Consider the following 15,527-nt stretch of genomic DNA (forward strand, 5'->3'; position numbering starts at 1 on the left):
GCTCACAGGGTTTTAGAGGATGGAATTAAACGCTATCTGTAAAAGCTCCTTGCCAATAAAATGAACTTCAAATGTAGACTGTTACTTTAAATTCTTTAGGAAGTTCACTATAGAAAGAAATACTATGGTAAATCATTTTACAACGTTCTATAAAGACTTTTAGAACTTCTTAACCTGTATCTTATAAGCCCAGATTTTTTCATGTACCATTTTTTCCTCATTATACCAATAATAAAAATGGGGGGAATCCCTTGAACTTGTAACTCATTTATTTTTTACTCTTCTCGATTTGTGAAAATTAACATAGCTAAAACAACAATAAGTAAAAGATTTTAAACTGTTTTGTAAGAGATGCCCCCTCTGTTTTTCCAGAATATCTATTATAATTCACAACAATATTTTCCTTTAAATTAAAAAAAAATGCCATTCAAATCCAGCCTTAGTGTAAAAACGACTATACAAACTTCAGCTACAGACTTAAATATAAGACTAAAATATAAGATATAAATGAAATAAAGTGCTTTTTCAATGCCTCCCTAAAGAAAAAAAAGGAGCAGAACCGAGTTAATAGTATTCAGTCCATAATCATTAGTGTAATATACTACAGGGGGTTATTTTGCTTTTTTTTTTCCTGTGGTGCTTGGGATCAAATCCAGGATCTAGAGTATGTTGGGCAAACAAACGCTCTACCACTGAGCTGTACCCCCAGCCTTATAATGTAGTTTAACCAGACCATCACCTTGCATGAACTCAAAAACACCTAAATGGAATAGGAGTTTGGCTAACACTTACCCAAAGTTAAATAGAGCTACATTGTCCCCAAAGCAATTTAGAAATATTACTAAGTTCACTGATAAGGGGTAAAGGGGAGAAACACCATAACTATCCGTGGTTTGGGAAGTAACTTTGATCTTTATGTAAAGCTGATGTCTTAGAGTTCACATAGACTCAGTCAGCAGGAAGAAATTCCACTAAGATATTAAGACATGCTCATATACAACAACAAATTGCTTTTCTTTTCATCTGGAAGCTAAAAGACTTGGAACCACATTTTGTGTATCTCAGCTCTGAGATCATGGGTCCAATTATCTCCTTGAAATAAATCAGCTACTTTAGAATGACAGACTCCTTGATGGTAAAAGAGGGTTGTCTGCTATTTTGGTTTTTTAATCATTTATTTTGTTTTTCCCTAAAAAGGCAATCACCCATTCAGAACTTTTGTAAATAGACCTTTGTAATAATAGTGAATTTTTCTATGTGGCTGAGAAATTATCTCTTTAAAGCACCAAACTTTTCTTTCCTTAATGTAGTTATTTTTGCTATAAAACTAAAAAATGTAGAAAAACATATAATAAAGGAGAAAATTATATACTTTCGTGTTTTTCAGGAGAATATTAAAATCACACTCCACCACCCAGAAATTATTGCTGTTAACATCTTAGTATAAAGTTCAGGTTTATGCTTGCCAACCTGTTTTTATGCATAATATTATATCATCAGCTTTCTCTTGGGTTACTCAATATTTAGAAAGATTTTAAATAACAGCGATGAAGGGTATGCTCACTTACTTGGATGGTGATTAGGTTGTATTTACTTTTTAAAATTTGGCCAAAATGATCAAACTTTTTAAAATTTAAGGCAGAACTACTGGTAAAATGAACTCCACACTTCACTTTTTCCTCACAGCACACAGGGAATATAAATAATCAAGCTCCATTTTTCTTAAAGAAGCTTTGGGAACACATTCTGGTGCCTCATTTTTCCCATCTATAAATGGGGACAGGGGTTAAGGGTGTATCTCAGTGGTAGAGCGCTGGTTTAGCATGCACGAGGCCCTAGTTTCAACTCCCAGCACCAAAACCAAACACAGATAAGTAAATAAATACCTTGAGGACATTACACCTACTTCATGATAAGGAATCAAGGAACTGAAGCAAACTACCTAACACAAGCACCTTTTAAGAAATGTCAATTCACCATGTCACACAACTTTCTTTTCACAGAGGTTATGAAATGATGAATGCCTTACCCAAAGTCAGATCACATTTATTTTACTGAGCAGCAACACTATCAGGACCATAGAGCCTTCTTGGCTAGATGGACTCTCTCCTTTCTGATGGTTCCAGGTTGAAGGACTTTGTACGTTCGCTTTCTCACTTTCTTCTTTCTGATTTTTTCCTCTATCAGGACATAGGTAGAAACTTCTCACTTCTGCCAGCATACCTGTTTATCTTCCCTTCTAGGATTCCTTGGCTACTGAACGATGGGAAACTTGTTCACCAAGTTTGCCATGACTGTGTGTAAAATACAAGTCAGTATTCTGAGTGTCAGCTGGAATGCATGTCTTTAATGTGAGGTGCAAAAGTGTATGTGTGTGTGTGTGTGTGTGCGTGTGAGAGAGAGAGAGAGAGAAAGAGAGAGAGAGAGAGAGAGAGAGAGAGAGACTGATTGATTTCATGGTAGGACAGGTTCTTGGTTAGCTAAACATTCTGGCAGCTGAGGTGGGTGTCTGTTCTATCTCTTCAAATTCTTCTGTCACCTATGTCTAAAAAAATCAGTATTATAAATATATTTCTAATCCAGAGAGATACCCTGTGTTTTTTTCCTACAGAGATTAAATATAGAGAACAATACATTTTAAACTTTCTTCAGTGTCCTTACCTAAAGCAAAGTGTATTTTACTATCATATATTTCTACTTGGTTTGCGGTCATAAAAATTAATTTCCAGAAATGTCATCAACAGTTTTTTTTAAACACATGGCAAGTTTTTGTCTTCATGGCCTAATGTGTATCAGCTTTCATGACTGTGTTTGTGAGGCAGGACCAGAAGACATTTCTACTATCCCATATGTTTTCCACACTCCATAACATTCACAATATTTATTTCACAACACCAAGAGAAAGGAATAGTGTGTGGATTTCTAGACTTCTGTATGAGACTTAAATTAATTTTTGGAAAGTGCCTTGCACACAGTAAGCTCCATGTATTTGACAAATGAAATGAAATGCCCTGTACATGCATTAGCTCTTACCATGTCTTAGAACAACTTCCCATGGATTTGTGACCACACAAGCCAATTCTGCAGGAGCCCACTTGACCACAGAGAAAACCATGTATTTTATGAGATCCAACATCTGCCACTTTTGTTGGTGAAATTCAGGTAAATACTGGCAATTACATATGATGGATCCTGACAGGAATGCAGGATGCCCTAGCTTTAGTATTCTTATGCTAGGTTCCTGTCACATTCCTATGACTGGAGCCGTGCTGTGGGGACACAGGGCGGGCCCGCCTTGGGCCCAGCCCTGCAGTCCAGCCACCTGCCCCTACTGGAAAGCGTTCCCCACTTTCTCGGGCCGGTTGGGGAGCCGGCCGGGAGCTGCGGCCTAGGGCTGGCTCCAGGCTTCCGCACGCACCTGAAGAGAGGCCCGAGTTGGAGCAGGTGCAGCAGCAGGACCAGCGGGCGATCGCGGCTGAGGTCGCGGTGCACGAAGAGGAGCGTGAGCTGCACCAGTGCGCAGGGCATCAGCGAGAAAAGCAGCGTCAGCGCCTGCCAAATGCCGTCCCCGCCCGAGCGATAGGTGCTGCTCAGGTAGAGCGCCGCCGTCGTCTCGGCCACGAACAGGAACACGGACGCCAGCACCGAGGCCGGGAATTTCATCTCCGCGCGTCACCGGCTTTCGCCGGGGGGCGGACGGTGGCAGTGACAGTGGCGGCGGCTGCGGTTGTCTGAGGGGCTCCCGGCATGCCCGGCCCGGACCTTATCCCGCGCTCTGCGCAGCCCGCCGAGGGCACGCGGGCCCGGCCGACCGGCCCGGGCGTTGGACTGGGCCTGGGGGCAACGGACCCAGCTGGGGTGGGGCGGGCAGCGTGGCCCTGCTGGGACACGCCCACGCGCACAGTGCGCCGCCCGCGCGCCAGAATGCCCGCGGCGTCTGAATGGCGACAGTCCCCAGGCGGGCCGCGAACCCACGCCTGGGGACAGCTCGCACAGAGCCGTGCGGGGCGCGCTCAAAAGGAGACTGCTGGCCCTGCTGGGCCACACGCAGCCTCTGGGTCCTAGAGTCCCTAGGCCATTACTTTCTTTAGAAACCATTCACATCCCATTGCAAAACTGCAACCAACAGGGCTTAGAATTGGGGTCGGGGTGCCTTTCCAGCCCAGTCTTTATTTTCTGGGCCGAGGAAACACCACATACTACCAAAGGTCAGAGTTTTCTGTCATTTAAAAATGCTCCAGGCCACACAGATGCTTTTCAAAGTGCAAGTGTGTTGTTATGTATCCACCATCACAATGGGGGAACACTTTAACTTCTCACTGTCTTGTGAGCCTACCCCTTTATCTTTCAAATGCAGTGGTCTGAAGCATTGCTTCCCATGGAAGGAAGAATATGGGAGATAAATCTCTAGGAGCTAACACCTTCCCCTCCCAGAAAAACTGCCTGCAAAATTTATTCCTCTGTATAACTAACTCAGATAGGTCAAAGACCAGGGCCTTATAAGGAAGCAGTTTTCTAGCCCTAGGCATACCTCGGTTTGCTAGTGTGCCAACTCCAATACTAAAACAATCCCCCGCCCCCCCACCCCGCCCCACCCGTGAATCTTTGACCACCTTCTGCACATTAGGATGGACTCAACCCACCCCTTCCTTCACACCTTGATCAAGCCACTAGATCTCTCTAAAACCCAGTTTTCAACCTGTCTGTACAGGAATTAAGACTTTTATAATAATAAAATCCTTTTGCCTGCTGAAATTGGGTAATTAGGCATCTCTGGCATTTTTCTACTTAGGAAAATAATATAAATACAAGTAGAGTGTGAAGTTCCTGAAGGGATCAAGACAAGAATGAAGAATGTAGAGGAAGAGAAAAAGATAGGATGTTTTTCTTGGTTCTCACATGACATGGGAAAATCTATTAATAAGGGTTGAGGGGAGAATTCAGCCAACAGCTGAGAGGTACCAGGCCTTTTCTCCAAAAGGATTACTAAGGTCTATTTATAGAAACCAGCAGGTCACCATGTCCTGGATCAAGATACACAGTCACAAACACAGAATCAGCAGCAGCACTCCACAGAGTATTTGTATAATATTTTATTTGACACTGTGGTTAACTTTAAAAGGAAAATTAACTAGTAGCTTAAAACTATTAAGTGGAACACAGTAATTATTTAGCATTATATTTTATTTTAAGGCAAAGGATTGTCACAGGTTTTACATTTGTAAGTGGACCGTGTTGTGGAGCGGGGAGGCTATAAGCCAATAAATAACATCACTTTAAACACTATAAAGTCCAGTTTATGGCAAATTATTTTCTACAGTACAAAACTACTACAGAAAACACATTGGAAATATCACAGTGTTTAGAATATTGTAACAGAAGTTTTAAAAACAATACATCTGTAAGCTTCTGACTCAATCTTGTTTCTGAAATGATTTCATTATACCATTCAGTAGGCTGTGAGAAATACCCCTCCAGGAAGGAGAAGCAACATCAACTGACTGTGTCGTTCTCCCTCCAGGAATGACCAATAACATAAAACTAAAATCTGGTGAGCATTTGTAAATTGATGCTTCTTGGTCCGTCTGCACACAGACTAACTTACCCTGTGATCCTGTCTTTCTGCATTATCATTTGCTTTTTTATCATTAAAAGTAATGTATACATTACAGATGATTGCTAGTTTCCCTGTTAAACATCTAAGCAGATTTTCACTACAGACCAATTTGATGTCATATATTTCACTATACTTTCTTACTAGGACCCAAATACCAATTATTTAAAAAAATATTATGTACACAATAATAGACTTATAGAAAGTGATGTTTTGTTATAATAATATGTAATATACCAGGATATGTGCTAATTTGGTTTTATTAAAAATACAGTAGTATGATATTTTGTAATCTAATAAAATACCTGGCAGAATGCTCTGCTCTAAATTTAGAACTAATTGCTACCAGTATGTCCTTGAAAGTGCCTTGAAGAACCCCTAAGGGAATATGATATTATCAAGAGGTCAAAGAACTTGTTTTGGCAAAAAGAGATTTTTTTTAAAAGCCTCTCATTTTGTGTGCAAGTCTTTCAAAATTTTTGTTATATAGAATAGATAACTGTTGTTGAATGTAATGTAAATGAAAATTGAAAGGATTAAAAAGTTGTAATGACTAATTTATCTTATTGGGTGTATTTTTAATAATTTAATATTTTAACTACATTTGTGCTAAGACAAATATATTGCAGAGTACAGTTTTCCTAATAGTAATTCATTAAGCAGTTCTTCATAATTCAATAGTACTTCAAGATACAATAGTAGTTCTAGATACAATCAAGAATACGCAGTTGTACTACATTAACAGATTGTTCTTTTGTAAACCCCAAATAATTAAGGAATTGTACTAATTTGCTGCTTGTGAAATGTATCATTCAGAAGATGAATTTTTTCTCCAATGATACAATCATATTTCTGTAAGTATTGTGAATTGTGCAATAAAATCTGGTAAAGTAAATTCTATTCACTTGGGATATGTACCTCTAATAATACATGATGCATGACTATTCCCCACTTGTATATGGCTTTGCAATATATTTTTGCTAATAATTGGATTGTACAAAATCCACTCTTAATATTTTATTAGTTTAGCGCCATTAAATCAAAGAGATTAAAATTCAAATTTCCCTTCTAAGCAGAGCTCCCCTAGATGTTCAAAGCTGGGAAATCTGTTGCCTTGTTAGAGAATGGGCTGCCCTTTCTTATCAAATTCTAAAAACCAAACTTTTTCATTTAGAATATTCTACTCCTACACCTGAAGAGTCTATGTAAAACACATGTTGTACTACATTTTCAAGAGCAAAGCAATTCTATTGCTGTTACAGTCTTCAGAAGACATCTCTAATATTGAAGAACTAAAGACCTACAAAACTGAGACACAACTGATCACTTAAATAAATCTGCTTATTTGAACACATCCACATATAAGGGTTACTACACTCAACTTGAACTGAGTTCAGTGCAGAATTTATTTTATTGGTAATCACCACTTAAGCACAGATCTGAAGACAAAATTTATGGGGACAGTGTCAGAAGCCCCACTAAAACCATATTGCGAAAAGGCCATTTGCTAAAGACTGACAGTAGACAAGTATAGTGTATGTCTTCTTTAAACCGATTGCTATGCCACAGCTATTTCACACACAATACAAGAAGAGTACACATTGAAACATACATCACACACAGATTATAAAAAGACTCAGTAGAACTGTATAACTCTACATGTATGAATTCTATGTTTACACATATACACATTAAGATATTTCTTCTTACCTATTTTTAGAATGTTCATCATTTCTGAAAGAGTAAGAAAAAGGTGTGTACTTGGGTACTTTCTGAAGATCTATGTCTATGTGTAAGACCTTAAAGCCATCTGCTGGTGTCAATTTAGTAAGTGGTTGTTCTAGAACAAAAGAGATATCCTGAATTTTGGGTGATTCTAAACACAAAAATAAGTAGAGATGGGCTCCAAAAACAGTGGAGGAGAGGAAAACACAAAGAGTTTCTTATGTAAAGACACTTGTGGAAAATTCTAGAATTCTTATAGAATCAAAGTCAAACAGGGTTCTTTACCAAGAAGTTTTCTCAGTTTGTAATGTAATCTGCACAAAAAGGGTAAAACAATATAGAATTTTCTTATTACATTACAGAATCTGTTTTTCCATAGGGCAACTCTTTGTACTGCTGCGCTGCAATTGGGTAATATTACAGAACTCATATGAAGTGGAGTATTCTGTTTCCATTTTCTTTCATAATAACACAAATGAGACAAGCAGTAGGGAGACCTTATCAATACTGGTAAGAGGGGTGGGATGACAGCTCTGCACTTTCCAATACAGTAGCCACTCACATGTGGCTGTTGTACAATCGAATGTGGCTAGTCTGAACTGAGATGTGTAGAAAGTGTAAAATATACATTGGATTTAGAAGGCTTAGTACAAAAAGGTAAAATATCTCAATAGTTTTATATTGACTGTGTATTGAAATGATAATGTTTTGGATATATTGGGTTCACTCCAATATATTATTAGCATTCATTCTACCCTTTTCTTTTTACTTTTTTAATGTGGCTCCTAGAAAAATTTTAAAATTACATATGTAGTTCATATTACAGCTCACATTACATGTCCATCAGACATTGCTTCTGTATTTGTGAGCCTCATGGCTGTTACCTTCTACAGATGACTACGGATGACTTTAACTTGGCAGAAGTTGTAATAAAAACAAAAACTTAAGATATAAAACTTGGAATGCCCTCATAAGTTATGTGCTAATTTATTAGCAAGTTAGCACACAGTTAAAAGCCATTTATTAATCAATTTATGATTAAACTTATCTGTTCACTCAGCTATATCCAATAGCTAAATGTATTTTATTTCATATGTGACACCTTCCTTAAGTCAGTCTCTCTTTTTTCCCTCCACTTTTACACTGTGGGGTGGCAGCAGTGGAGTAGGGGAGAAACTATTTTCTACAGGGACTAAAGAAAATACAAAAAAAAAAAAAGAGGAAGCATTCAAGAAGGCCCTGCAAACTGTTTCATAGTCCTGCATAGTTAGGCTTTAGGTATCTTTTCCATTCTCTTTCTCCCTTGATATTGTACAAGAAGGAGAAAGATAAGGAAAGAAAGGATAAACAGGATGAATTAATTTAAGTGTTCTATAGCACAGAAGGGCCACTATTATTTACAACAATTTATGATACATTTCAAAATAAATACAAAAGAGGAGACTGACATTTTCCAGCATATAGAAATGATACTGTCTCTATTTTCCAGCACATAGAAATGATACTGTTTGAGGAGACTGATGTGCTAATTACCCTGATTTTATTGCTACTTGTTGTGTATACATGTACCCAGTTATTGTACTTTACCCCATAGATATGTACAAATATGTCTCAACTAAAAATAAAAATAAAGAGAATAGTCTATTCTTTTAATCCACACAATTCACCAATATTCCCTCCCACCACAGCCCAAAACAAAACTACAGATGATTTGGTTTTCACTTTAAATAATATTTCAAATTCAGTTCAGAGGGATACATAATAGATGCACAAAAGGCAGATGATGCAAGGAATGTTGCAGATAAGGGACTTTGCCATTATTAAGGAACCTAGGTGGAAATGATAAAGTTTGATACTTTAAGAAAATAAAAAATATTCTTTTAAATCCTAAAGGCACCATTCATTAAGCCTCAATTAATTATTACTTTTGATTAAAGAAATAAGGAGAAAGACTGTAACTCCAATAACATATTTATGATCGTGGATGAACAAGGCCCATACATTTAATGTAGGATCAACTTCTTTTTTCTTTTTTCTTGACTTTATGACTAAAAATAAAGACTTTATGACATAAAGGCTTTGTGACTAAAAATAAAATCACCAGCTTTATTTACAGAGAAGCAGGACTAATGCAGCCACCAAGCCTATTCTCATGCACAGGTGTGCTTGTGGTGGGCTGTCCTTAACTTATGACCTGATTACAGAATAGGCCCAACTCCTGCAGCTGCTGACCTTGAGGTTAGCCCTTCTGTCCAGAGGAGAGTCCAGCCTTTACTGAGCTTGGAGCTCTTAGCTAAGAGCAGATGTGGACAGAGAAGATAAGGAGAAAACCTGCCCTCCCAGGAGACAGGAAGTCACATGATTAAACAGACACAGGAAAAAAGATATCAGAATGAGCTATTTAAAGAGAAGACAAGAGTTGTTGAATCAGAGGAGGCTCAGGATTAGAGGTTCCAGGAATCAATAAAACTCACTGATTAAACTGTACTGGTTCTTAGCACCATTAAACGTGCATCCCCAATTCACTTTAAGATGCTGAGCTTTGGCAAGCTTCCCCTTGCCACGCCCCTTTGTCTGCCTTCTTATTTGCTTTCCTTGCCAAATTTATGTCAAGATCAGATGGCCTTGGCAAATTTGAGGGTTATTTGTTTTAGCTATTAATTTGAGAGAAAGTTGAATAAGTAATACAGGACCCAAAGGAAGGCCTCATAAACAGCTTAGAATTTATTTTTATTCCTATATGTCATGCAACTCTGAGGCCTGAACTAAAGAGATCAAATTTAATCCAAAATTATGCTATTTTCTAATTCATTCTTACTCTGTAGATCTGACCTGCCTTCCTCCTTTGTAGAGTTACCGGCACCATAATCCATTATTTTTCTCAAGCAAAACAAATATTTGCATTAACAGGTTCTGCCTGGAAGCGAAGGGGGAGAGGGAGGGGGGAAACGGGAGAAATGGCCCAAAGTATCCACATATGAATAAATGAATTAAAAAAGAAAGAAACAAACAAAAAAAGGAGTTTTCAGACTATACCAACATATCTCTAAGTAGTAAGCTCCCTTAAACCAGAACCTTCTGAGGCACAAGTGCCTCAAGTGTGGTAGAATATAAAAAGTGTGTATTTGGTTTGTACTTATCCAGTCATCCAGTTCTTAAGCACTGTATCCATATATGGAGAGTTTTCATTTGGCTGAAACAGTTTTTGGAAGTCAGAACTATGATCTTCTATGCCCATAATTAAAATATAGCAGGTAAAATACGGCATCTTTTAAGAGTATATAAAACTCTCTTATGTTCATTTATCATCAATAACCCCCAAGACAACCCTGTGAAGTGGACAGAATGATAATTATACCACGGTGGTCCATGAAAATGGCAGAGCAAGGCTTTTGAGATTTCCAGCACAGGGCTCTTTGGCCTTTAAACTAATGCTGCTTTCCTTTTAACTGTTCTCCCCTCTCCCTTTTTTCCTCCCTTCCTTCCTTCTGCAATGCTGGGGATGGAACTTAGGTCTGCACCCATGCTAAGCAAGCTCTCTATCACTGAGCAACATCCCCAGCCCTGTGTGTTTCCTAACCTGATTATAAATCACAAACTCATATTTGTTGCACTTGAAATTACTGAGACATGCTCTCTATGGAAATTGAAACAATTTGCGTAACACCTTGATTAAAATCTTAGCTTGTCAAAGAAAGCTAAAGGAGTAGGCTGTGATTTAGTTCAGACCAAGTAAATGATTCTATTCGGCTTTTTTTTCTTGAGTCATCAGTAAATGAATATTATTATCTTAATAACAGTCATTTACCTGAAGAAGCAAGGTGAAATATATGCTGTCAAACTTCTGTTCTCCTCAGTTATCAGATTACAAGTGGAAATAAAAAGAAGTAAAAACCAACAATTGAAATGAGATTGGGTAAGATAAATATGAAGAGATGGGGAATGTGTGAAAGAAAAAGTACATAATGAAACAAAATGCACAGAATGATAGTGGTTTACAAAATGTCTGGCTGTCAAAGTATAATGCAGTCTCCCTATTGTTGCATGACTCTTTCCATTATCCCCAAACATTTCTATGGTTACATTAAGGGTTCATAATTGTTTGTTCCACATGTAGTTAAAAAAAAACATTAAAGTTACACTAGTGGTGGTGAAAATATCCCTGTGGACTTCAAGAGACAACATGCTTTGACATTAAGAATGTCACTACATAGAAGGAAACAAGTTGGCTAATTAAATAAGAAGTGACATGCCATAGTTTCCTAAAGCAAAACTTAAGAATCTTTTCCCCTTTTAGTGAAGATAGGATAGAAGAGGATCTTCCTAAATCTACAGTTCTGTTCCTCCAGGAAAATGAAGTTTCAACAACATGTTTAAATGCTAAACAAGCTTAGCTTTGTTTCTTATTTACTGAAATGTTTTAGAATGACAACATCCAAACACGGCCTTTGCTTGGAATTGACACATAAAAAGGGTTATCTTTTTACAATGGTCAGCACAACGTTACAGTCACCATACCAGATCTTAAAAGGGAAGGGAAGCAGGAAAGAGGTCCAGTTTTTCTAAAGTTCCTAGAAATGGAACTGATACAATGAGCTGGCCTCTTACTTCTTAGACCTTTAAGTTTTAGGTCGCTAGGATGAATGATGGAAGGATCAGCAAACAGAAAGAAGGCAATTTTGATGGAAGGGGTAATTTGTTCACTGCCGTCCCACCCCCCAGCTTCTTGTCTAGAATACTGAATAAATATACTTGAAAAGCGAGACCCTGGGTTTGAGAATGGATTTTTTTTTGTTGGTGGGATTTGAACTCAGGGCTTCCTGCTTGTTAGGCAGGTGCTCTATCACTTGAGGAGACCCTGGGTTTGAATCCTTGTTCTGCCCCTTCCTAGCTGTTAGTCTTTGAAGCAATTACCTAACACACCTTGAGGGGATGCTAAAAGGTGAAAATAAGCATGTGTTCCTTAATTTTGCATGGTTATTATCTTTAGCCTAAAGGGGCATGTGAAATAAATTTAAAGTGAGATGATGAAAAGCAGGCATAACTATCATTTCAAAAGAAGAACACACTATAACAGCATCTTGCCTTAAGGCTTTCCAAGCGGTGCTTGCCTATTCATGAAAGACCCACTGGAACCCAATTTTGGAAGTCATCAGAAAGCTCCTATTTAGTAGTATTGTCACGTACTATTTTCACAGATGAACAATTGACTCCAATTTTATATGTGTATTTCTGAGGGTGTGTAAATAGAACAATAACCAAAAGGTACATACTTTTCAAAATCATTTTCTCTTTGTTTTGATGAGTGTAAATATACAAAGAGTCATAAAATATATAAATATGGTTCTTACCTTTCTTTGGTAAGACTCTTTGAGAATCTTATGAATACTAGAGGTCATTTTCCCCCAAACAGGAGTGAACACACACACACACATATACACACATACACAGACACACACCCGGAAACTCACTGGTGCATGCACCTATACACACCTTCATACACACAGATGCTTTTAGGCAACAGAACTTCCTTAACACTTCCCAAAGTTTAACTACAATTCAAATTAGGAAATACTGAACTAAAGAATAAGTGCTTCAGTTTCCATGGGGCTAGATGTACATATATACACATAAAATATGTATACATACATATCCAAATATCTAATGACTATATAAATAAGTAAGTGTCATACAGTACAGCTTCATTCTTAATGTGATATATGAACTTGTCAGTGATTAAATTCTAAGACAGGGGTAAACTCATGTTCTCATATTAAAGTGACAGATGCTCCTATAGTATTCCACAACAAACTATTTACTTGAAGCATTTTCACAACTTTTATGTGTTTATAGCAGAATTCAATTTGCTATAAGTTGGCTCAATAGATATTGTAGCCAATTTCTAGCAAACCCTGTATCTTGGAAGGTAAATTGGCCAGCCAGGAATTTCACTCACCTCTTAATCTAATAGTGTAAAAATGAGTAACATTCTTTCCATAATCACTGGTACTTTTCTTGGTCTGTGTCTCTTTGTCCCAAGAGACACAGTATTCTACCAAAGGCAGAAATGACACACCTTTTTATTGGTTACCCTGATCTTTGAGATGAGTGATTTTCACCAAGAGCATATTTTACAGTTTGACTAATAGCTTATTGAGATTATATAACATAAAGACATTTAAAAAATTACTAGCATAGACAATACACAATATTCACACTTCATATTGAGAGAAAAAACACTTGAAGCAACACTTGCTACATTTGAGAGTCTATGAATATTTTTCTTTTTGTTTTTGGTGTTGGGGATAGAGCCCAGGGCCTGGTACATGCTAAGCACAAAGTTTACCACATAGCCACATACCCCCACACCCTGAATTTTATTGTTTTAACAGCTTTAGGAAAGAAAAAGGAACTATGAAAAGAGATATTCTAAGGCCTAAGAAAGCTTCAAATTTCAGTGTTTAAACTAAATTTGAGCACTTTAAAGTGCTCCAGGGTAATGATGAAAATAGATTCACATGCAAATATCTCCATTTATTAAAAAATCATAAATTTCAATAAGTAAAGGCCTAGGACAACCAAGGGTTTCCTTTTATGTCCTTCATCCTGACATTTCATCCCTGCTAGAAGCTTTTAGTGGGCAAAATTAGTTTTTGATTGTCTTTATTTCTAAATTTAGGGGTGGAAGACATCCACAGATAGTCAAATTTGCTCTCCAATTGTGAAGGTATTAGCATTTTATTGCCATTGCCCCCATTTCAGTTTTGATTTCTATGTCATTAACTGAAAAACAGTTCATTTTCTATTTCCCTTTTCCCCCTGATACCTGGTTTTATATCTATCCCCCTAAAATAGTAAATCTCTACATTTGTTAGATGAGTGATGGTGTCTTTGTTTTGCAGGTTCTCCCTCCAGTCTAGTATCATGCTATCTTCACCTGCCTGCTCCCATCCTTCTGGCGGCAATGTTAAGGCTCATGGTTGTGATAACATTGGATGTGGCTTATGTGGAAACTGCCTAGGGGAGGTTCAGGAAATCTCAGGGTCAAGATGCCTTTTAAACAAAGACGCTGAAGAGAGGGAATTCAGCCTGATTGGGCTGCAGCAGATCAATAAGAAAGCACACTGTCCCGGAGAAGCCTTCATACAAGCTGTATATGCTTTCAAGGACCCGCGAACCAGCCTTGAATTCCTCAGTAAATAAGAATTGAGCAAACCTAAGAGAAGAAGAAAAAATGAACAGTTTTAATATGCAGGTTTCCATATTACTGGCCTTGGGTTGCTTCTTCCTTTTCTTCTGCTAAGTCAGTTTTAACATCATTTTCTTTCCAGACATGTATGATTAAATAACTTCTTTTTTTTGTCCCCACCCTTGCCCCCTGGTGCTGGGGACTGAATTCAGGGCCTTGTACTAGCCAGGCAAGTGCTCTTCCACTGAGCTAAATCCCCAACCCCCAAAATTTAAGAAAGCATTTTTCTCTGGAAAAAAAGAAGATCTGTTTTTTTTTTTCATTTTCCTCTTATTATTCATATGTGCATACAAGGCTTGGTTCATTTCTCCCCCCTGACCCCACCCCCTCACTTACCACCCACTCCGCCCCCTCCCTCTCCCCCCCAATACCCAGCAGAAACTATTTTGCCCTTATTTCTAATTTTGTTGTAGAGAGAGTATAAGCAATAATAGGAAGGAACAAGGGTTTTTGCTGGTTGAGATAAGGATAGCTATACAGGGCATTGACTCACATTGATTTCCTGTGCGTGGGTGTTACCTTCTAGGTTAATTCTTTTTGATCTAACCTTTTCTCTAGTACCTGTTCCCCTTTTCCTATTGGCCTCAGTTGCTTTAAGGTATCTGCTTTAGTTTCTCTGCATTAAGGGCAACAAATGCTAGCTAGTTTTTTAGGTGTCTTACCTATCCTCACCCCTCCCTTGTGTGCTAAAGCTTTTATCATGTGCTCATAGTCCAATCCCCTTGTTGTGTTTGCCCTTGATCTAATGTCCACATATGAGGGAAAACATACGATTTTTGGTCTTTTGGGCCAGGCTAACCTCACTCAGAATGATGTTCTCCAATTCCATCCATTTACCAGCGAATGATAACATTTCGTTCTTCTTCATGGCTGCATAAAATTCCATTGTGTATAGATACCACATTTTCTTAATCCATTCGTCAGTGCTGGGGCATCTTG

The 15,527-nt window shown here is 38.0% G+C and overlaps 2 protein-coding genes across 2 annotated transcripts in view; both read right to left on the reverse strand.

Annotated features, from left to right (window-relative positions):
• The window catches only part of Xk (X-linked Kx blood group antigen, Kell and VPS13A binding protein), a 46,361-nt gene extending 42,535 nt beyond the window's left edge, over window positions 1–3,826 (reverse strand). Inside the window, exon 1 of the mRNA XM_020182611.2 lies at window positions 3,419–3,826. Within this exon, the coding sequence (XP_020038200.1) occupies window positions 3,419–3,663 (245 nt within the window). The 5' untranslated portion in view covers window positions 3,664–3,826. The remainder of the gene's footprint in view (window positions 1–3,418) is intronic.
• A 1,108-nt stretch (window positions 3,827–4,934) lies between these two features.
• Window positions 4,935–15,527, reverse strand: part of Lancl3 (LanC like family member 3) — a 102,619-nt gene continuing 92,026 nt past the window's right edge. The window contains exon 5 of the mRNA XM_020182613.2: window positions 4,935–14,555. Coding sequence (XP_020038202.1) covers window positions 14,396–14,555 — 160 coding nt within the window. The 3' untranslated portion in view covers window positions 4,935–14,395. The remainder of the gene's footprint in view (window positions 14,556–15,527) is intronic.

This window comes from Castor canadensis, chromosome X, assembly GCF_047511655.1.
Source record: "Castor canadensis chromosome X, mCasCan1.hap1v2, whole genome shotgun sequence".
NCBI classification, from domain to species: domain Eukaryota; kingdom Metazoa; phylum Chordata; class Mammalia; order Rodentia; family Castoridae; genus Castor; species Castor canadensis.